Below are 23,928 nucleotides of genomic sequence, written 5' to 3'. Positions count from 1 at the left end.
TACGAAGCACTTGTGCGATCGTCGAAAGTAACTCAGAAGATCAATGGATTAACCAGGGCTGAAGATTAAAACATGAAAGAATCTGTCCCAATAAAAATATGACAGCGCACTTAAAGACTATTGTAGGAGAGCACGAATGGTGCTAAAGTAAGAAATATTCTTGTCGGCATGTAACGCCATGGTGTTAATTAAAATGCAGTGCGCGCAAAATTAGGTAAAATAAGCAACGAACTCAAAATAAACAAAATTGTAACTACAAGTTTAGGTACAAAATATCATAAGTGTGCATCGCAGTACACAAAAAATGTATTTGATTCATACAATATACAAAAATGGGAGGACCCGCACAAACAACAAATTAGCCAACATGCTTTATGCGAGCTTGCCGTTCGATATATACCTAGCTGGACTAGGACTAACATCGAGGAGACTCACTACGAAAGTTTCAAATAGTTTCAGCCAACTTATTATGTAGAGCGCAGCGAAATGTGGAGCCCCGACGGTGTTGGATCGTTGCGGATGGCTGCGCGCTCGATAGTCTTAGTTGCATTGAGCTTGCAGTGGCAACAATCGGTGCTTTGAGTCCACCGTTGCGGTTGTGTAGAAGCTACCTTCTAAAAATCTGCAGATATTCAGAGAATAGCCTCGTAATGCGAGGCATTCTAGCATCCATATGCCCCTGTCTTAATTTAGACTATTACAAAGATTACTCGTGTTTTTTTGGCTAAACGTGAATTTTCGCCAAACTGCCGGATGTTACGTGGTTTTTTGCTAATTTAGGTATTCTTCTGTTCGTGTTTTGAACGTTTTCTTGCGGTCTTTGTTTTTTTGTGGGTTTGGGAGCGAGATGTATAATATGCATAGTTTCGATTTTGTCAGAGATTTTCGTAATTATATCATTTTGTTTGTTTTTCTAATTTTCGCTTTTCTTTTTAATTTTGGTCGACCAATTACCTCCGTTATTATAAAAATTCCATTTGTTTTTTTCACCAAATCGGCACTTTTGTGAAAATGCAGAGCCTTAAACGATTTTTTGCCGTTTTCGCCATTCTGTTATTTGTATTTGGAGCGTTTTTATGGGTGTTTTTTTATGATTCATGGGTCTTGAGGATACATGTACAAGATGCGTAATTTTCGTTCGGTGATATCATTTTTAAAAAACTTTTGTCCTTTGCATTTCAACAACTTTTTGTTTTAAAATAGTGTTCAACATATTATCTGCATTTTTATCTGCATCTGCTATCTGCAAAAACACGAGTCATCTGATAACGAGGACTAACGGTTTTTTCCCCAAATCGGCATTTTTTAGGACGTCCAGGACATTATACGGTTTTCCGACTTTTCGTTCCATATTTAGAACGTTCTTTTGCGGCCTTTCTCTTTATTCTTGGGTTTTGGGGGTACATGTAAGAGATGCAAATTTTTCATTTTTACTGTGATGCAGTATACCTCTAACCAGCCAAGGAACTTTTAGTCTCCGCGTCAGCCCAAAACACCCAGGCTACTACTGGCTACACAAACAAGCATCCCAGGCCACTACTGGCGGCGGGCTAGTGGCTGCACCCCTGGCTACACAAACAAACTACTGGCACCACCAGAAATGAAACCTGGGCGCGCATAAACAAGACGTCTTGTCGACTAAGCTGCGCCCCACGTGGAGATTTAAGTGGGAGAGAGAAAAAAAAAACAGTTATTGCCCTGAGTGAGGCGGTATGGGACAGTTTAGCACAAACGATTCCGCCTGTCCAGGCTGTTGCTACAGCTGGCAACATCTGTCTACGCGGTGTATGCATGTTTGCTATTCATGCGCGATGCGTGCCACATTTTCTCCAGCATGTTGCGCTACTTTGAGTCGTTCGCTAGAGCTATTTGTCGACGCAAACTTCGCGCAGCCGTAAGTCGTCTAACGCACCCAGGCAAACCACTTCTGAAAAAAAAATGGAGGAGGCAAGAAAAAAATGCGCCGTACAAACACGGGGCGCGAGCCCCTTGTTCCTTCACAGGAGCGGGTGATAGGCGAACAGATGACGGCGCGCTGCCCCACTCGAAATAATTGCAACTGCTACTGCACCTCTTCGGTGCCTGTAGGTAGCTTACGCAGTGACGTCATTGTGACGAGCGACCTCCCGAAGCGCTCTCGCTGGTTGCGGCCACACCACGGTCGCAAAGATTCTACGATGGTATATGTCTTACCCGTCGGACAAGCGTAAGACGCCACAACCGGTCCTGTGCGATCCTCGTCACGATAAGCCACCTGCAAATCGTGCTTTTTCACGCTCCTGTCTCTCGGGTTCTTGCGATGTAGAACTTGAGTTCAAGTGGCCCTATTTCCTGCGGTAACCCTGGAGTACCGACCACGCTACCATACCACGTGAAATGACACCTGCTTCTTCTGCACAGCTCCTGCCGAGCACCCTTATGCGAATCATCTGGCTTGAACGGGCCTTTCACTAGAGTCACCCGCTTGTCACTTAAGTCACTAAAGTCAAACACGTGCACAAACAAATTTTGAGAATCGCGCCATGCTGCGGTTTTAAAAGGGGAAAAGTATTTTTGAAATTATAGCCTTGACGCCCGGGCCGAAAAAGGCCGGCCCAAAATTGTCAACGCACAGCCAAACTGCCCCTGGAGGATTTAAATTTTAGGTATGCATTTCTATCCTGGAGCGACATATCAATATTGCTGCTAATTTTAAACACACCACTGAGGGAGTGACGCACGCTAACTTATTTTCTGAGAAGTTTCTCTTTTTATCACCGGCACTTTGAAGTATCCAAGTTTTTGTTGCCATAGATACCCCACTAAAATGTCTAAAGCTGTTTTGCAACACATCTCCTGAACAGCCACGTGATGAAGACAATGAGAATTTTGAGAAAATTGCGTATTTTTACGGATTTCTCGCAAACTATTGAGCACGTTTATATATTCAATTCATTTTTGCTTACTCCCCGCACGGGCACCTTCAGCAATCTTGGTGACGGTGTTGGTGACACGGCGGACCCTGAGCCCCCATACTCACGCTGTAACCGACCGTGGTAACGAGTTTTAAGGTGAAGGGCAGAAACCTCAAACGGTGGCCCTCGGAGCCCAGGTCAAGCTCCGGCGGATCTCTCAGGCTATCAGGGTAAGGTTTGAGAAGAAAGTACCCCCGTCCCCTGCTTATTTTACATGCCATATGGTAAATCGTACCCCCCCCCCCCCCCCAAACATGATCGGCCCCTGAAAAGGGGCCGCACCGAAGGTTCATTTCCGCCACTCCCAACCCTCAGTCTTCCAAAGCCCGATAACTACCCCCGTTTTTTGGTGTTGGAATCCACTGAACAAGAAAAGCCTCTTGCATAACAGTCCGTGTTCCCAATACCAAATTTTCTGGAGGGCATCATTGGTGACAAATATAAGGCCAAAAAACAAAGAACTGGAGAAATACTGGTTGAAGTGCACAACCAACAGCATGCCAAGATCCTTCTTGAACAAACTCGCATAGACAATCTTGCAATCAGGGTGACACCCCACCGGAGCCTGAACAGTACTCAAGGTGTCATCTCTGAACTAGACCTCATGAATGAGACAGATGCAGACCTGCTGGAGGGCCTGAGAAATGAGGGCGTGACAGCTGTGAGGCGCATAACTATGAGGAGGGATGACAAAGTAGTATCGACCAAGCACACTATCCTTACTTTTGACCGGTCCGCACTCCCAGAGTAGGTCAATGCAGGTTTTGTACATTGTAATGTCCGGCCCTACATTCTAAACCCGCGCCGCTGCTTTAAGTGCCAGCGAATAATATTTCAAGAGAGTGAATTGCTGGGCTATTTGGTTCATAATGTTCAGAAAAGGGGAAACCAGCGAGCAGAACGCAGGACAAGAGGAGGAGGCACACACACAATACCGCTGGACTAACAACTGGTTTATTCGGCAGAAACACATCACATTTATACGCCAAAACCTGCGCGCGCGCACACTTTTGAACAACGTGAAGAGCTGAACTATAAAGATAAGAATTCCAATTCCTTTTCCGTGATAACAACCGAAGGATCACTAACGCAACTCCGTTTATTCTTTCTTATTAAATACGCTTCTAGCAGTTCGTGCTCACGTCTCGTTTTCCCACCACCGATAGTGCTAGAGAGGTGAAACCGTGGGGCACAATTCTGGCAATCTTTTACATGCAAAGCTAGATTGCTTGCCGTGCCCGAGCCTAAGGTTCCTCGGTGTGGCCTCAGGTGTTCATTTAGGCACATTCATTTAGGTGGAAAAATATACATTGGGAAGACTGGCGGGTGCCTAAATGAACGGCTGAGGCAGCACCGAGGAACCTTAGGCTCGGGCACGGGAAGCAATCTAGCTTTGCATGTAAAAGATTGCCAGAATTGTGCCCCACGGTTTCACCTCACTAGCACTATCGGTCGTGGGAAAACGAGACGTGAGCGCGAACTGCTAGAAGCGTATTTAATAAGAAAGAATAAACAGAGTTGCGTTAGTGATCCTTCGGTTGTAATCACGGAAAAGGAATTTACCAACTCCTGCCGTGGTCGTCTGACATGCGCAAAGTGTGCTCACCATGATCATCCATCTGATAATTTTCCATCGTCAACCCTCACCTGCGCCAACTGCCAGGGACCCCATGCCGCCTACTCTCGAAAGTGCGAGAAGTTTAAGCAGGGGAAGCCGATCATTAATGTGAAGGTCACTGAGAACATCACCTTCCCCGAGGCGCGAAGGAGGTTCGCCTCTTTCCCCCTGGGGAGGTACGCCGACGCGGCTCGCCGGGGGGCGGAGCGGCGTCTGGTGTCCACAGGGACCCAGTTCAGCGAGTCTGACCTGGTCCCGCCCCCTGCTGGGTTGCCTCACGCAGCCCAACCCGGCACCAAGCCGCTTGCTGAGGCAGCAGCGGTTGTGGTGCAGGCCACTTCTGTTGGAACCGGTGCGGCTCCCGCCTCTGACCTCCCCGTCCTCTAGTGTGTTGGAGGGTGCCGAGGGGATGGACATCGCGGGCCCCGCACCGTCTCCCACCGCCCCCGCACCGCCCGTGCCACCCCTGGTGCCCCGGACGACCTCGGTGGTGGAGGCTGAAACGAAGGGCTCCCGAAAGGGGGCCAAGTCCGGGGGGCCCGGTCCATCAGGCACCCCTCGGACATCTGATGACGACATGGATGTCTGGCTGTTCCTGCCTGCAACGCAGCGCAAGGAGCGGCCACCGACTTCCAAGCCTACAGAAAGGCCTAAAAAGCCTAATCCCAGAGTAACAGCTCCGAAAGACGACACATGAACACACACACGCACACACACACTCCAGTTATTCTTAAATTTACATAATGGGAGCAGAAAACATCAAGCAATGGAACTGCAGAGGCCTCCTCAAAAATCTTGACGATGTGTATGAGATTCTGCATGCCCATCAACCAAGTATCATGTGTCTCCAGGAAACCCACCTCAATTCTAAACACATTTCTTGAATAGGTACATGTTATTCAGAAAGAACAGGGTTGGCTGCACTCTCTCTTCAGGTGGTGTGGCCATTGTCAGCCGGAAATCATTAGCATGCCACCCTCTTTCTTTAAACACTGCCCTTGAGGCTGTAGCGAACCGTACGATAATATTTAATAGGTTGATAACGGTATGCTCCATTTACATCTCTCCTGATTTTGCACTTCTGAGCTCAGATTTCGAGGCACTGGTTGACCAGCTGCAAGAACCATACATCCTAACAGGCGAACTTAATGCGCATAACTCACTTTGGGGCTCCTCCAGAACGGATGCCCGAGGTCGCCTGATAGAGAAGTTTCTTACATCCTCTGAAGAATGCCATTTCCACAAAAAAACAGCCTACATACCATAACTTAGGACACAATACATACTCACATCTTGACTTGGCTATTGGTTCTGCAGTTCTCTTTCCATGTCTTGAGTGGGGTGTGGGCACGGACCCATTTGGCAGTGACCATTTCCCCACTTGGTTAACGAATATTTGTACAGGCCCCAGCAGTCCATCTTCCCATAAAAAGTTTAATGAATCAAAAGCAAACTGGAGCACATTCACTCAAACATCTCAACTACACCACAGAGCCATAAAACGCCTACACGTGGATGAAGCAGCCCAACTCCTCAGTGCGCACATCCTCGACGCTTGCCAAAAGTCCATTCCCCATGCCTCCAGTGCGTCCTGCAACCCAAGGAGGCCCTGGTGGAACGAGGACTGTAGGCGGGCGCGAGAGGCCCAAAACAAGGAGTGGGGTGTCCTTCGCCGGTACCCCACGTCGTATAACCTGATCTCGTTTAAACGGGCAAAGGCCTTTGGAAAGCGTGTGCATCGTGAGGCGAAAAGGGAGAGTTGGCGCGCTTTCTTTACATCCATTAACTCATACACAGACACTCACAAGGTATGGACAAGAATACGTAAACTTAATGGACAACATACACATAGCCTGCCCCTGCTCAGTACAACAGCGGACACACTCGAAGACCCGGCTAACACACCTGCACAACACTTCCAACACGTTTCAAGCTCTGCACACTACACAAACACTTTCCTGAGACATAAAACCGCTTGTGAAAAGAAGTCCTTACATGATAATAACAGGTCAAAATCTGGTTACAATTCTGAATTTACACTCTATGAGCTGAGGGCTGCCCTGATCACATGTAAACCTTCAGCTCCAGGCGCAGATAAGGTTACATACACCATGATACAACACCTACACCCAGATACTCTTGAAACACTCCTACACCTATACAACAACATATGGCCTTCGGGGCACATTCCAAAATCCTGGACGGAGGCTATTGTAGTGGCGTTCCTGAAGGAGGTTAAGGACCCTTCTTCTCCCGCCAGTTATCGACCCATCGCCCCCACAAGCTGCCTGTGCAAGTTTCTCAAGAAGATGATTAACAGGAGACTTGTGTACTTCTTAGAGTACAATGATCTTCTCGAGAGCTGCCAGGCCGGCTTCAGGGTGGGGCGATCCACAAACGACCAACTCGTCGCCCTTGAGTCGCATATAAAGGATGCCTTTGTCCTCAAACAGTTTTGTGCTACGGTCTTTTTTGATCTTGAGAAAGCCTACGACACCGCTTGGCGATACGGGATACTTTGCGACCTGAAATCATTCGGTGTTTCGGGCAATATGTTTAACACTCTTTATAGCTACCTGGCAGAACGAACCTTTCGTGTAAGAGTTGGTACTGCCCTTTCTAATGTTTGTGTGCAGGAAAATGGTGTGCCTCAGGGTGGCGTTTTGAGCTTCACGTTGTTCATAGTCAAGATGGACTCACTTCGAAAGGCGTTGCCATGAACCATTTCTTGTACACTGTATGTAGATGATGTCCAAATATCTTTTAAGTCGTGTAATATTCGTGTAATATGTCAATTTGCGAACGCCAAGTCCACCTTGGTGTTAATAAGCTAGCTGGCTGAGCGGATCAGAACGGATTTAAGCTAAACCCAGTTAAGAGCACTTGTGTTGTGTTCTCCAAAAGGCGTGGGATCAGGCCAGATCCAGACATCAAACTGAATGGTGTCTCGATTCCGGTCAAAAAACACAAGTTCCTAGGCATAGTCCTTGATGAAAAACTTTCCTTTATCCCTCATATCAAACAACTAAAAAAAATGTCTTAAAACAGTTAATATTCTCAAGGTCTTGTCGCATCACTCGTATGGTGCTGACAAAAAACTGCTGCTGCGATTGTTTACCAGCCTGGTAGGCTCGTTATTAGACTATGGGAGTGTTGTGTGTGGTTCAGGAAGGGAAACTGCTTTGAAAATGCTCGACCCAGTGCAGCACTTGGGCTTTCGACTTGCCTCTGGTGCTTTCCGGACTAGCCCTGTGCAAAGTCTGTACGTCGAGTGTGACAGATGGTGCCTAAGGTACCAGCGCGAGTATGTCGATTTGCTATATGCGTTTAAAGTTTCATCAATGTCTCACCATCCCATTAAGTCTATAATGAACGATACAGCTACATCCCAACAGTTTTTTAATTGTCCATCTATTTCTGCGCCTGTCTCGCTCAGGCCGAGGCAGGAGGCCTCTGAACTTTCTGTCTCGTTTTTAGACACTTTTAAAACATCTCTCATTGATTCTATAGCGCCATGAAATCTTCGCCCTGTATTGTGTGATTCGTCGTTTACGCACTTTAAGAAAAACACGGTGCCCACAACTGCCATTTTGCAGCATTTCATGTATCTCCAGGCGAAATATGGGGCGGAAGAATTTTTTAGTGATGCATCAAAAACATCCATTGCAGTGTGTTGTGCTGCACACAGACCCAATTTCAATGCTTGCAAAACAATGAATGTGAATTCCAGCATCTTTACGGTGGAAGCATGTGGTATATTTCTTGTTTTAAATCACATTATCGAACGTGACATTGCTAAGTCCATCATTTTCACAAATTCACTTAGCGTCGTGCGCACATTGTCGTCACAAAGGCCTTGCAAAAATTAAGTTTTAAATCTTGTTTTTAAATCTTTGATGTCAGCGTATGCGTCAGGTCTGAGTGTGACCATCTGCTGGGTTCCAGGCCACGCTGGGATCGCTGGCAATGAGTTGGCTGATGAAATGGCCGCTGCTGCTGCACTCAGAAACACTCTAGACATAGCAACAGTACCCTACACTGACCTCAAGCCACTCATCAGACAACACCTACGTAAAACATGGCAAACACATTGGAGTGAACAGACAGACAACAAACTACATGTAATAAAGTCACACTTGGGACGATACACAATAGACTCGCACAACAGACACACCGAAGTGACCTTGGCAAGATTACGGATAGGCCACACACATGCAACACACTCGCACCTACTCACTGGATCTCCAAGACCCATGTGCAGCGGGTGTGGAGAGGGTCTATCCGTAATCCACGTACTCATCTAATGCAAGGCACTTAACACAACACGACGCAAACACTTCCCACAACTATACAGACAACCCGTCCCGTTTCACCCATCGTTCTTTTTAGGAGACGAGCCACTGTTTTCCACCAAGCATGTTTTTAAGTTTCTCACCGATGTCAATTTTTTACATCTCACCTCTTATCATGCATCATGACAACCTGGCCCTTTACACCAGTCATCTTCATTAGCTTGTGTTTACATTGTTTATTTTTACTGAAATTCTCTACTGTTACTTTCACGTCGCTGTCATGAAATCACTTTTGTTCGGCGCTCTTTGCCCTTAGCTGGCCTTGCGCCATTAAAATCCAAATATCATAATTTTTGCTTACTAGTAATGCCCCAACAAATGTACAAAAACGAATTTCATAATTTTATCCTGACAAACAAAACAAGCTGGAAAGATGTTTTTATTTACACTCCCCTTTTCACCCGTCCCCCAACAAGGCCTATTGGCCTCCTCCTGTAATAAAGTCATTCATTCCATTTAAACTCCACAGTACGTGGAATTCAGTTGAATTTTGCTGTGTTGGAATAGCGCGCGGCATCTGTTAGGGCTTTCTGTAACTACACGCCTCCCATGAAGCCTATGTTCTTTATTATAAAACTGGGACTGATGGATATACATCACACTATATGTGTGCAATTTGTTTTGGATAGCTGGAATAAAACACGAGTGGCAGCCGTTTCCAATAATCGCACACCTCCTGAAGGGAGCCCATGTTATTGACAAAATACGGGAGCTCCTAACTGTTCACAGTCACATAGTGCAATAAGTATAAAACATAACAGGCAACACACCACGTGTTACATTTATTGGTGTGATTACTATAGTTCAGCACCCCGGCACTGGCCATTGCTACCGCCAGTGAAAGTAAAAATTTAAGCTGGGGACAAATGTCGACACTACTGAATCTCTGAACCTGGTGCCAAAGACTCAACGCTCTTATAGGGAATCGCGAAGGAAATTGAAGAGTTCCCTCCTGAAGAAATACGCGATCTGTTGACGTTGACAGGCATTGTTCATATTAGCACCTATACACCAAAACTCCGTACACTTGTCTTGAACATTCCTGAAAAAAGTGGCCCACCCACTTTTTCTTCCAGTTTTAGGAGGAACTGGCTCGCTACTCGTCCAGCCCGTGTTAAAGCAAAGGCTAACAAACGAACAAAAACGAACTAGATACTAAACCTCCTAAATAGGGCGAACTTGAAGAAGGCAGTCACTTGGAGATTATGGTTCAATGACTGAAAGTAAATGTCATCTACAAAAAATAAAAGACACTAAAGTTTAAACGTAGACACAGCAGTTACCCTTTCGAGGGAAGATCATAAAGCTGAGTTACAAAAAGGTGCCCTTTTTGGCAATGCAAAGACAATTCAATGAAGACTCTATTTCAAGAGGAAATTCCACCCATGATGAGCACAGTTACCGCAAAGGTAAGACACAGGAAAAAGATACCACCTAGTAGATCACTTTCCAAGGGATCACCATGACGTCAAGAAAACAGAAAGCGTAGTGTACTCTGATTTCGGAGGAGCTTCTGTGTGGCATATGACTACACAGTAAAAATAGGTGTTTTCTAGCCCGTCTGACCCAGAATTCTAAAGAAATGTCATTCCAAATAATTAGAAAAAGAAGAATTGAACTCAGAACCAATTACAGACACATGTGCCTAATGCTGTCATTTCTGGACATAATCTTAATTTACCTCACATGCCCGGTACCAACAAAATGGAGGGATAGACACAAATAAAAAATGCTCCAAACCAAATCGTGAGGCATTGATCATAACAAAAAATTGAAGTTATTCACCAGTTTTACAAATCAGATAAGGTTCACCTTTGATGATTTAGAAAATGTTTATAGTGCGTGACATCCCCAGTATAAAGAAAACAAGCTAGATTTGTAAAACATTTTTGAGTGTCAGCTGCTGCATATTTGTTATAAAAATATCAGACCGAGGGTGCTAGACGAAACGGCACAGATGGAGTACGGCCGGACAAAAACTCACTCTGAACTAAATATATTGGAAGAATCGTAAGGTTTATCGCAGGCAGCTTGTGCAGTTGGGCCCGCTGACGAAGAAGCTGAAATGGGCACATTCAAACTGGAGCTTCTAAAACCGAAATTTCGTTGCCATTTTCTCCTCTTTTGACATCAAAATCTTGATCGAGAAGCGTTTTGTTGGAGACATGATACTTCAAAGCGTGACTTTATGCTCAAAGTGTAATAACTGCTGGTAGCGTTGGATCACCCTAATGCTTAGCCCTGCGAAAAACCGAACAACGTACTACCTATTGTATTCCGAACTTCGGGGTACCGGACAACGACGTCGTACCTCAATGCATGACGTTAGATCTAACGATGGGCCGTCGCATACTGGTGTTTCCCATCCCTCTGCTGCAAATAAAGCTTCGAACACGAAAGTCATAAACTGAAAAATAAGGAAAGCTTTACACATGACAAAACAGTGAGGGCACGCGTTTGATGCAAATCTGTTTAGGAAGGCGCGCAGTGCCTTTTCACAACTTCTCTTCGTACGTTCGCTTCGGGCCACAAAACGTCACTTTAAATCACGAATCATAAGGTCGCGGCAGCCGCTTTTCTAATGGAGGCGAAAAGCAAAAACGCCCGTGAATACGAGATTTCGGCGCACGTTAAAGATCCCCAGGTGGTCAAAATTAATCCGGAGCCCTCCACTACGGCGCGCCTCATCGCCTGCGTTGCGCCGGCACGTTAAACCCACCAATCAGTCAATAAACGAATTATAAGGTATACGTCAAGACAGCCAGCTGTTTCGTCACTGCCTCTCCTCGACGCGTTCATAACTAGCAAAAAATGTAGGTTGCTGTTTCCAAATTCAATGCGATTTGTTTCGACAACTTTGAGCACTACTCGCTAAATTGGCTTCAGGCTACGCGAGTTATCGTCAAAATAATGACGGTTTTCAGCACGGCGCTTTACGACAACTCGTCACTGACTAACGATTGGCCTTTTAGCGTCAGTTATGAATACAGCTCGCCGTCTCAGCTGTAAAAACACATATTCACTTCTACACCCCCCCCCCTCCCGTCATTAACGCCTTTACAGAGAGACGGTACCAAACGCTCCAGATAGCTGTCTACCTATCCTAAGTCTAGAGCGATTGAGAAAATGTTCTAGCTTAGTTAAGAACTGCCAAAAAATATTACATCGCGTCTATGAGCGGGCACTCCTTTTTATTTGTAAAATGGTTGAGATCCGATACAGACAGCAATTATTAGGCCATGGCTTCCTGTGAAGCGTCAAGCAAACTTGTGTGCTTGACCTAATATCAAAATTTTATCCGGCAATTTGTCATTTAGTTGTGAGGGACGAGAAACGTCAAGAACATGTAACTGTGCACAAGCCTCTAAATTGCAAAAAAGAGGCTGAGTTTGCACAAGATATTGAAATAACAATTTAGCAGTTATATTCTCAATATGTCAACTTATTTGAAAACAAAGGAGCACATGTTCAAGAATTGAAGATCCGAAGAAAAGAAAATAACTCACATGGTTGCAGATCGGACTTTGGAGCATTTCCTTTAGAAACAGATTCCCCAGCACCTGGAATGTGACGTGCACAGAGCAATTAGGAAACTGCTAGAGGAAATGAAACTTTACAATTTATCATATTGCAATGACGAATGGTAGAGACCGCGATTCAGACCTGAGATTTATTTCCTGCATACTTGCACTCAAGGCTCCGGGTGGCTAGGGCATGGAAGTGCAGCACAGCATCAAGGTAAAAGGAGCCGTTATTCCTCCCGCACTTGTAAGTCGAATAACATCGGGAAAATAAGTTATACTTGTTTTTGCGGGGACGCAACAGGCTCGTCGCTACACTGCATGTGGTAACAAGATTGGCAAAGTTAGCAATAAGATGGGACTAAAAATTTAAAGTGCTCATGATCTTTTCACCCCTAAAACATTCCGCAGCAAATAATCAAGGATGGCCATCCGAGCACACAAAAACATTTTTTTCAAGCCAATACACAGAGATACCAGGAGATTGCGTGAACACTCGCATAGCTTACAAGTTTTTAATGCCAACCTTGCCGCCTTTAGTTCTACTTCCCTGAGAGAAACCACAGTACGGAAGTGACTACTAGATGTTTTTTATTCATTCCAGTCATTTTTATTTCGTATAGACAGGAAGAAATGTGAAAGGGTGGTGGTGTTCGTTTATTGTGGATGGTTGTCCTATCGATATCTTGGAAGTTTAATTGAGGCTGAAGTAATAGCGTTCACTGTTGTCACTACACACGGTCCGTTCTAGGTTATGCTTTGTGACGAGCACCGGGCCCCAACTAAAAATACGCCATTCTGCTTAGACGGTTTCAGTTGTTCTGAATAAACACCGCAATAACGTTATAATCATTGCTGAAGACTAATACAAACACGTGAAATACGGATGCAAACGACTAAATGCCGACTAATGGAATTAAAAATCAATTTTATAATTGTACACGTGAAGGGGTTGTATGTGGATGTTTTGGGCTGAGATTTATTGACCATATAAGTTTTTATCATGTCTCGCTCCAAATATTGTTCGTTTACTATGAGTGAGAACCTTCACTTTACTTAGTTTTCTATATTCTTGCAGTGAAAACCGTCTACAAAAGGGCTGTCGTCTATGATGCTGCCATGCTACGCTTGAGCCTATTGTAAGTTATCACAGGGGACGGATCTGACGTTCACAATTTTTCTAGTTCAGCCCTAAACAATCTAGTCGCTCACTCACATTGCTTACGTCTCTCGCTTCAAAGAGCGTTCCTCCGCCATGCCAGATGGGTTCCTCTGAATCGTTAACCGCGGCAAAGTATTTCCCACTACAGGTTCTGCCACTGCGGCGATGAAAACGAACAAGAAAACACTATTTGATGCAGAAGCTTGCCTGTTGATAAAGAGTGGGGCGCCTGCGTCTCGGCATTCCACTTTTTGTGGCATCTTAGCTTTTCTATAATCTATATCCCCTAAGGGGGATGTACAGTATAGGAAGTTTTTAGTGGTTTTCTCCATCTGCTCGTGGAGGGCGGCGTATTTGCGGTCTGGCAACAAAGAAAACCGCAGAGAAATACGCTTTGGTTATAGCTTCACCTTGCTGTGAAAATCCCCTTTTATTCTCTTGGCTCTTCAAACGGCTGCCCAAGAGCAAGCACAATGGCACCGCCAACACTATTTCGGAGGATCAAGCAATCAAAGTCCAGCAGGAAGGCCTGCCGTGCCTTCTGCATCAAAAGTGGCTACTGAGAGTTATTAGCCACCCATTGCAATGGGTGGTCACAGACCTCATGATAACGGAAAGGTCAATGTTACTTCTCTTAGAAAAGCAACATTGCAGAAGCCTTCAAAAAAATACTTCTAAAAATTTTCAAGAGTTCTGAATATTGATCTGGGTTGTCAGCAGAATATCCTGCCAGCAGAGAAGTAGGGTGTGCGCCACCGCTCGATTTGTCCTCAATAGCTTACATCGCTATAAAACACAGTCATTGTTTGGCGCAGCCGTGATGCTGCTCGCACCATGTACTCAGCGCTACGTCCCCACCACTGGTGGATCCACATTTGCCCCAAAGAAGCAATCTTGCCGTCGCATGCGCATTCCGCGGAATCGAGGGCGACCGCTTCACCCTCACTGTAAGACATCTATCTATACCGAGCCGATTGTCCCGTCTGGCCGGGAGGGTACATAAGAAACAAAATAGAGGCGCCAACGAGCCAACAAAATCGTCCTTGACGCTTCAACACAGTGGTCATTGTGAACAAGGATTCCGTGCTGGAAGCCGAAGCGTCAAGAACAAATTTGGGAACAGGATGGCGTCTTTCTTGTGTTATAAACATGGATACCGTAGCCGGACGCGGGGAAGCCCAGTTCCCAAAATTTGAGAAGGCCATCACTCCTCTCCAAATACATTCCTCCTTCCCGTTGAAACCAAGAATTTTTTTCTGTCGTTTTGTTTTTCGTTCGGTCAAATACACCATCAACAAGATAAGTGAAAGAATTTTTCGTGACCGACAGCGACATGTGAATCAGCGTAAGGTAGTAAAAGGCTGATCCGAGGAACCAGTACACACATTTTTGCCCGACATGACCGCTGACCGAAAAAAGGAACGCCGTTTTTTATGTACGTCACCGAGATTCTGAAACACTGTCAAATAGCAGCGCAACTGGATCAATCAAATGAAATTGTCGATCAGAGTCAAGCAACACCCTGACTTGTGGTTATCTTATCCTGTTATGATCAGCATCGCTCGAAAACATCAAATTGGAGTTTTACCGGGCTTATCATATCAGACAACGAACTCTCGCCTTCGAAACGACCGCATCGACAGTGCGGATACAAAAGTGATAATTTGACGCCTATGGAGCACAAGGCAAACCTTCTTTCTTGTGTTGAAAAACTTGAGACTTCTTTAGGGTGGGAAAGTCTAGCACCCACTGGCTCCTCGTCTTCACATCGCCGGCTCAAACATCCCTTCCAACTCTCGCCAAGCTCAGGCCTTAGCAAATTTCGCTGCCAGCGCCATTCAACTATGCCCGAAAAAAAATCTTGGACGTTCGCCAGGGCTATCAAAGACTTTTATTTCACGGCAAACTTTTATTTTCAGAAATTAAATTTCACGGCCACTTTCTCAAAAGCCTTGAAACTTTTGTGCGATCGTCGTCCACAACTTTCGAAAGCGCAGAAATTATTTGAAATAATTTTGGGGATATCATTATATTTCAAATATGTTTAACACAAACATTATTAATGCTGTTTTGCGTGAAAATCTCTGTTTTGCGTGAAATCTTTGCGTTCTGCAACATTAAGTTTTTACCTGGCACCTTTTGAGCAATCTTTGATCGCTATTGGTGCCGCTGGTGCACTTAGCCTAAAAGACCTCAAGAAGCAGTTTTAAAGTTCCTAAGAACCGGTTGGGCACGTTGGTTTTACATGAAAAACGTGTATAGCGCAGAATAACAGGGACGAAAGTAAACAGTTTTATTCTACCTTTCGTCCTTGTTGTTTTGCGCTGTAACCGCTTCTTAGCTTTAAAGGAAACCGAAAATATACGTAACAAGGTATTTTGTGTTCCCGCCCGCCCCCCCCCCCTTCTCCTTTACACGCACAGGTTCTTTGAATAGTTTAAGGGAAACATAATGGGTCTATTCACTTGCATGGCGACTCAGAGCACCTAAATTGCTTCTTGGTGAGAGGCAGTTTTTCTGCAACGTTACCCTGAGGACAATTTACTAAAACTACCGCAAGTTTATTAACTACTGTGGCGCGAAAAAACAAGAACAGAAGAGAAACACGTACAACAACACAGTGACGAGGAAAATTGTTGAACAAAACCTTCAGTACAATTTCTAGAAATCTGGGGGACCGGAAACGTTTCAGGAAGCTCGGCGCACAGTTGGTTTTTCGTCTGCTTCGCCTTGGCGGCGCCAGAATGTGGTGAAAGCTACACCACGGTGCATGCATCGATGCAAACTAAAGATGTGGGGCATTCGAGGGCTGCTCTGCAAGAATTGACATTGGGAAAAAACTGAACACTTAGGCTTTTGTACGAAAGTTTCACCCCCCGAACAATTTTCTCGTCGGCGGGAGTGAAATAAGAAATAAAACGCTTCGTGCCGACAAAGAATTTGGGGATCTTTTGCTTAACGATACATAATCATAGGATCAGCTGCGCGTGCCTGCCCACCGAAAACAGGCATTCGTTGGTTACAGGTACCAAAACACTGCGAATGAAAATGTCACTCTTCGGTCGTAGACCGATCCTCAGCACTTCCTATGGAGTCCGCTAAAAGTTGAGAAGAAATAGAGCGGCGGACGCCGCCGCTGTAGTCCGGACGTGCGTCAGCAGACCGAAAACGGCCAGGAAGGCCATTCAAAGGTTGAGACAGTGGAACATAGCCATCCTGATGTGCTAGCTCGGGGCTGCATCAGTGCGCGAAACAAGCGCGGACACCGAAACAATTCGCCATGTGAGTGTAGTGGTTCCCCTTTACACCCATTTGAACTAGTTAGTTTAGTAAGGTTGAGAAGTGCGAGAAAGCTGGGGGAGCCTTTATAATCGCTATTTATCACAACCAGTGGCTCCTTTCGTCTTCTGTAAAACCTGGTACACCCAACCGAATTGGTATTCGCCAATTTAGAAAACGGGGTTCCATTCCTTGAAAGCATTGCGCAAAAGGTAGTGTTTGTTTAGCGGCCAAATGTCTGTATGTGGCCTCTACATTTTGTTTTAGGGCCCTGCAAACCAATCTTTAACGTATCGTTGCCGTACGACCACATAAATCCGCCGTGTCCTGGTCATGGTCATTTATTGAAGCCGTGTGAAGGAAGCGCGCAACGGACGCGAAGCTGCTCCTAAACAGGCCCAAAACAACCGTCCCTAAAGCAGACGAAAAAGCAGGGTCATGCCGATGCTTCCGCTGGTGTGAGCGCGCGGAGAACGCTGGGCAAATTCGCCGCGTCATCTACACTGATCCGTTACGAAAACCGCTCTTTCCTCCGCAGCCGCGTTTGGAGTATCTTGTCCCGCACGCCACGAAAGAAGCGTTGGCTGGTCGAGGTAGAAAGCTTCGCTTTAAGAAGGGACCTAAAAGGACACTAATTGTTGAAACCTGACAATTATAGATGGGCTACTCAGCGCGGAGAAGTCCAATACGTGCCAGGACAGGTGCACCAGCGGGTAACGGTGCGAGCAGCCCAAGCTAGCGCTCACACTGTAGGACGAGAAGCGGTGTTCACTTCACGAGCATCATACCGAGGCGAACAAGCTCAACGACTGACGCAAGAGTCTGCAACGCCGATACGCAACGATGAAGAACAGGCACCACGTTTGGCATGTAGTGCAGCGGTATAATCCAATTCAGTCAGTAACAAGCATTACTGATGGGGGAGTAGGGTAAATCTCCCGCTAAGAAGGCACCGATCATTATTTTCATGGCGAACAAACTCGCTCTGTCATTAAAACTTTCATCTCCATTTCGGGCAGCCATGGCCGGTCTGCCTTGCATGGTTGCTGCGCTAAAAGGATTTTCCCACTTCCCCGTCTACGCATTATTTGCTCTTAAGGGCACCTTTGCAATGCGAAGATCAAGAACGAGTTCAGGAAAGAATTGTCGTGGCCCGGTAAAATATGTGTTCTTCAAAATACTGTTGTCAGCATGTAAAATCGGCATCTGAGAGGGGGGTTTTATTAAGATATGCAATCCAACTCTGCACCCTAATGTAACCACCGAAGCAAAAATTTACTTCCGTTGCACCGAGAACACCCCTCACAATGACCCGTCTTCAACATTCGCCATATGCGTAAAATAATGTAGCATTCATTTTAGCTTTCAAAAGATACAGCGGTGGTATCTTTGGAGGCCGAAGAGTCCGGTAGCATGTGATTTTACGCAGGCGTAGAACCCGTACCATCGTGCGGCTGGTTTTCAGAGTCCGCCTCTGTTCCTGAGCGCAACCATAATAGGGTAGTGCCGGAAGCGCATGCTCCGGAACTGCGCCAATGGAAAGAATCCCAGCTGATGACGTGATAGGCTCGGCGAATGGAATGAGGACCTTCAATGGAGATTCCTGAGGCATAGTAGCAAGACCCACGGTTCAGGATTGCAAACACATTCGTGCCTACGTGCGCATGAGCTGTGAGAATATGTTGCGATATGTCGATTCTGTCTAATACCCTGGATCCTACTCCTTACAATAATACCAGTAACACCATACCTCATTTTGGGATTAAGATTTGTGAATGGTGCCCTTCGAAACAGCCTTGAGTGTGGAAGATGCGGAGCATGCGGTTGGTTTCACTTACGGCGTAGAATAAAGCCCGCTTGTGTGTCAGCAAAAGCTTTCATCGCGGCTACGTGGGAGAATTGAGAAAACCCGAGGGCGTATCGGATAGGGACGCTTGATATAGAAGCTTTGGTTTGGTGTAGTATTAGCTATTCACAATGCTTTTTCAATATTTCTTTCATGTGAAACTTCATGCTAGAATAATACGTTGAAGACATATTTACAGCTATCAGTGTAAAACTGAGTTGTCGTTCATTTCAGAACCAGGTAGGATGAGTATGTAAGGGCGGCAGTCCAGACAACCAGCAAGCAGCCTGTCTACCTTCTGGGTGGGGACCCATAGTAAGAAATAGCCAAGCTCATTGTCCACACATGTTCGTTAAATACAGCTAGGCCCTTACATTAGGTATTACAGGCGTCTGAGCAGCAAGCGGTGCAGGCCAAATTGGAAACTGCCGCGGCGAAGCATCCCGACTGGATATGACTGATAAGAATACTCAGAACACGGCCATTGGATCTCTCACTTTTTAGTGCGACCTACAGATTCGTCTCGCGAACACAAGAACGTGCGTGAAAGGTGAAGTCGACAAACTGGCTAGCGTGGGAGTTAGGAGCGCTGCTCATACATCTTCGCCTCGTGCGCAGGTTTATTTTTTCTACTGTGACACTTTTACCTTTCCGTCGCCTGCCGAGCCTGTAACCCTGACTTTTTTTCAATACGGCTGTTAGGGTTATCATCCTGTGAGTGGATTATATTGAACGCGATGCCTAAAAAATGATACACGCCACTCTGTAAGCAGATTGCCCCGCAAAATCACGGAACTGTGCTACGAGCGACCGTTCAAAAGAAACCACCTAATGCTTGGCTCGATCACACTTATCGACAAGGGAGTGACAATGGAAGTAAATCACAGCCAAGTCAAGACCATCATGTGTTCGCTTCATTTCACCGAAGACGATTACAAGTTAGGAATTAAACGGAATTTGCTGCTTTCTCCGCCGAGCCGACTCAGTCTCCGTTCTACACCAACCTACTAGTTGCAGTCTTGTTCCAATACAGGTTTCGCACCACGTATCGCGTGCCCACAAGTGATAGTTTCAGAGAACCGGCGTTAGTGGCAGAAAAGTAAACATCCTCGTCTAGACGAACCCGAGGTTGGTATTCGAATGCTGAACATCAGCCGCAAGAAAACAGTTGTGGGAGAGCGTGACGATAGTGAGGAATGCTTGGTAAGCTGATGAAGAATGCTAGATGACACTTGACCTGGTTAGATATATCGCGCAGACAAACTGAAACAGGCACCGCCTTCAAGTGAAAGTGCAGAGACTCAACGAGCGCTTGCGAAACTACAGCAAACCTGTGAAAAATTTCGCTAAAAAGTTCGCAATATGCGGACAACCGAGCTGTGAAACCTTTAAACACCCTTTCGGAAGCCGCACAATCAGAAGATAGGAATGCTGAATTTGTCATTAAACATAATATCAAGCTTCATAAGGCGGGCACGACTTGACATAAGCCCAGGATGCGGGAATGTGTGTTGGGGAAGGCGGCTTGTTATAAATGTTACGATCCGGTGCGAGGACAAAAACTGCTGACTGCAATGTGAAAGCCCACTACAAAAGTTCTCCTACCGTATCTCCTACCGGAGAGACTGGCGTAATAAGACTAATAAAGAAACGGCTCCAAGTGTAGAGACAAAGCTTCCGGTCAAGGAAAGAGCCATACTGACGACTCATTTTTTCAGAATGACAATAAAGAAAAATTATTTTACGACCGGCAAGTTGACAAATATTTTAGGCTTGTTGATGTCGTCTGTGGACCTAGAACAGGTGGTATCACTAAAATAGCGAACAGACCCCGCTACTTTTCCCTGCGGGGTTTCCACGACTTGCATTAACCCCGTCGGGTTTTATTACCAGGAACCTAAAGCATAACTGTCTCCCTAACCAAACGCTCAGAGTGCTTGAAGCTGTCGAAGAGGCGGGGTCCCTGATTAGGGTGATTACTACCGTACTACCGTGGAATGTGCGACGATAACACATTGCAGCATGTTGTGCCACATCTGCAGTAAAAGGTATCTAATTCTAACTGCAATAGATCGCCACCTTAATTCGAAAAAACGAAAGTTCGAACTAAGAAATGCGAAGTACAAAAAGCTTACAATGCGATTATAGAGAAGTGCAGCACGTGAACAACTGAATGCTTGAAAAAGGAAGCGATTAGATCCTTCCCGTTATCCTTGAAAGTCAAAGACAGCCCTTTTTGCTCTAACGAGCTAAAGTAGCGGAAGGCCCTCCTTTTCTGGTACTCCAAAACTGAATTAGAGACGGGAGGTATTCCACTTGACCGTTACTCCCGATTGATGGCCGCACTGGTGCTTCGTCGGCTACCTTATCGTGCCCACTGGCAGCGACCGATTCTACGCTACTGAACTCAAAATGAAGCATTGGTCAGCCCGCCCAACACCATGAACTCGTGTTCACATCGACGACGTCCCCAAGAAACTTCTCCCAAACCTCCGCCATAGGGGTTTTACATTGTTTTTATCCGATTTAACTGCTCTCTTCGTTTCTCTCTCCTTTGCGGTGACAAGGCCCCGTCCGTAGGCAGCGAGGCCATTTCTCTGGGCGTGTGCTGTGCCCCAAGTCGCCGACGCGATGGCGCGTAGTTCAAGTTAGCCGCGGCGGAGGCTACTCGCGTTCGAATCAACAGGCTCCTCAACACATAGGATTGTATGGACACTAAGCCGGACCAAATTGCAGGGTTCGAAAAAACAAAAATTTGATTAATTTAAATTAAAATTAACGAGCTTTCGCCGTGCTACGGGAAAAGGAATCACTATTCCTCTCATTTGACCGAAATCACCTGATCAAAAAACCTCAGAAAAAATATGCTTTCGCTCCGCTCTTACAGGCGGAGAGCAGCATTCGCCAGGCGGCACCAAAGGGGGACATCGAGTGGCTAAACATAGATAAACAGCGTTTCACAGGAAGCAATTTAGCAAATCGTGATTCGAGTGTCCCAAGTTCAAAATACAAACAAAATGCCGGGGGCACGTGAGCCCGTGCCTCGCCGCGACTTCCTGACAGTTAAAAAAAAAAGGAAATGCTGCGCGTTTGTGTCTGCGTGCCTCATGGCGGCCGCCCAGCGTTCTTGGCGCAAGTCTTTCAAGCCAAGCATACCCGCTTAGGGAGGTTGGCGAAGACTGGCAAAATAATCTCCTGCGTTCCCCGTAATCGTGGCAGCGCTTGCTCGGAACGAGAAAGAGACGTCATGGCGTAAGGTTATGGTGATGTTCAATGATTATCACTTACAAAAAATGAAGGCACCTCACACCTATTTAAACAATTATCGATAAAAGGTCATTGCGGCAACGAAAAAGAACAAATTGGCTGCAATCGTCCACTGAAATTGTCGTGATGGTCGTCAAAGTTGCGTACAGCTTCACTTTCTTCAAGTCTTGCGCATTTTTCTGAGCTTCCTTCATTTCTTCCTTAGGAGCATGCACACAAGTTTATTTGAGAAAAGGATGAAATTTCTACTCTAAATTCTTTCTGTGACCAAATTACAATAAAAAAGGGGTGCTTACCCTCACTGTAAAGAAGCCATGGTACACAAAGCAAAATAAAAATGTGAGCGGTGTGCATCCCGCAGTATGCCCCCGGCATACTTGCCTATCGAACTGCGAGGGCTTCTTCTGCACGCAAACTAACTCGAAGTCTCGATATATGCATCGAAAGAGGGGTCTAAACTTTGCGTCATAATTTGCGAGAAAGTAGGCGCTCGGAAAACCGCACAAAGGTTTTCCCAAACGGGTGGTTTTTGTTACCCTGGAAGCTATATTCACGGAGAACATTTTTCCCTGCCATTTGGGGGGCAGTGCTGCTTTGTGTGCGACGCGTCAGTTGTGCGTACAAAACAGCAAACAAATTGCATTGCGGCAGCAGCTTATTGTTCGAACCTCGGTTACAGGGAGAAGAATCACCGATTGTTAATGGTTCTCCTCAGTTCTGCGAACTCAAGCCACCAACGCCCTTCGTGTGCTTTTAGAGACTGGCTACTCCTCAATACTCTTATTAGTTAAACACAAACTTCACTTCTCGAGCCTCTCAGAGCGCTCTGAGTCGCAAATTCGATTAAAATGACTGCAATTTGTTGCATTCGTAGCAGGAAGCCCCTTTCTCCTCGATAGGACCAGTACGGTATGCATTGCTTAAGCACTATTCGCTGCAGACTATGGTATATCTTTAGCACCACTGCCTTCTCCAGATTGCGAAAACAGCGACCAGATTTAGAGATTTCACTCTCAACTGAAGAGACTTCTGTCGGCCGTTTACCCAAGCTATGCCTTGGTGGTTGTTGCCGAAGCCTTGCTGTGGAAAGCCAAAGGCCAAGTTGGTGCGAAGCGGCCAGAACAACCTAAGGCGAGGCCTGTTGTCATGCCCTATATACATAGAGTTACGCACAACCTAAAAAAGGTGGCAGAACGGTACAAAGTGCCGGTGGTGTTTTCTGCTCCACAAAAACTTGGCCGCCTGTGTGCGCAAATTTTCGGCAGGCCCAAACCAAAAAAGTGCGAAAAGAAGCATGCGAAGCGCTTTGTGCCCTGTGACGCCCGGGTAGCCTACGAGATTCCGCTTTCATACGTGGAGGCCTACATCGGCCAGAAGGGCAGATGTGTAGATGACTGGGCACGCGAGCATAGTCCTTCTCTTAACAATAATACGCGCGCGCATTTACCCGCTCATTGCGAAGCCTGCAGGCTTGTCAGTCCTTTGGAAAAATGAAGACCTTTTTTGAGCAGATTAGAATTCTCGGGAGGAGTGATTATACCATGGCGAGGGAGCTCTTGGAAACGTTGTATATTAAGCAGAAAGGGGACAATTGCTTCAGCGATACATCAGTGCTTTTACGTGGCAGCGAGTTGAGTTTTTGAAAACATCATTTTGATCATGTTGTCGGTTTGATGCGTTCCTTTTAGTGTACCCTAGTGCGCATGACCCCAATGATACATGTATAAATATGAGACGATGCTTCAATAAATGTTAGTTGCAAGTGAGCGCTTGTCCCGCCGTCCTTCATTACTGTCGCTGCCCTAAGTCGCGCTTTATTTTTCAATCTGATTTAGAGACATTTTTATTGTGCCAATAGGGATAGCAGTGCAAATTTGCAATTTTAAAGAAATGACCAAGTTTTCAGCATTTGTTTTCTCTTTCTTTTTA

The 23,928-nt window shown here is 45.9% G+C and overlaps 1 protein-coding gene across 5 annotated transcripts in view; it reads right to left on the bottom strand.

The window, feature by feature from the left end:
• The window catches only part of LOC144175221 (uncharacterized), a 119,494-nt gene extending 96,967 nt beyond the window's left edge, over positions 1-22,527 (bottom strand). The window contains exons 1-2 of one of the 5 annotated variants that reach the window (XM_077704325.1): positions 22,296-22,527; positions 12,431-12,484 (exon numbers count right to left, since the gene is read on the bottom strand). In XM_077704325.1, coding sequence (XP_077560451.1) covers positions 12,431-12,484; positions 22,296-22,374 — 133 coding nt within the window. In that variant the 5' untranslated portion in view covers positions 22,375-22,527. Of the gene's footprint in view, positions 1-12,430; positions 12,485-14,547; positions 14,560-22,295 lie in introns of those variants that run through there. The other 4 variants (XM_077704326.1, XM_077704323.1, XM_077704328.1 and 1 more) reach the window with 4 other exon arrangements.
• Between the last annotated feature and the right edge of the window lie 1,401 nt (positions 22,528-23,928).

The sequence above is a fragment of the Haemaphysalis longicornis genome, unplaced genomic scaffold, assembly GCF_048455015.1.
Source record: "Haemaphysalis longicornis isolate Haplotype H1 unplaced genomic scaffold, Haemaphysalis longicornis Haplotype H1 scaffold_3, whole genome shotgun sequence".
In the NCBI taxonomy this organism is placed as follows: Eukaryota; Metazoa; Arthropoda; class Arachnida; order Ixodida; family Ixodidae; genus Haemaphysalis; species Haemaphysalis longicornis.
Note: the sequence above shows the minus strand (reverse complement) of the source record. Positions and strands in the feature narration are given on the sequence as shown.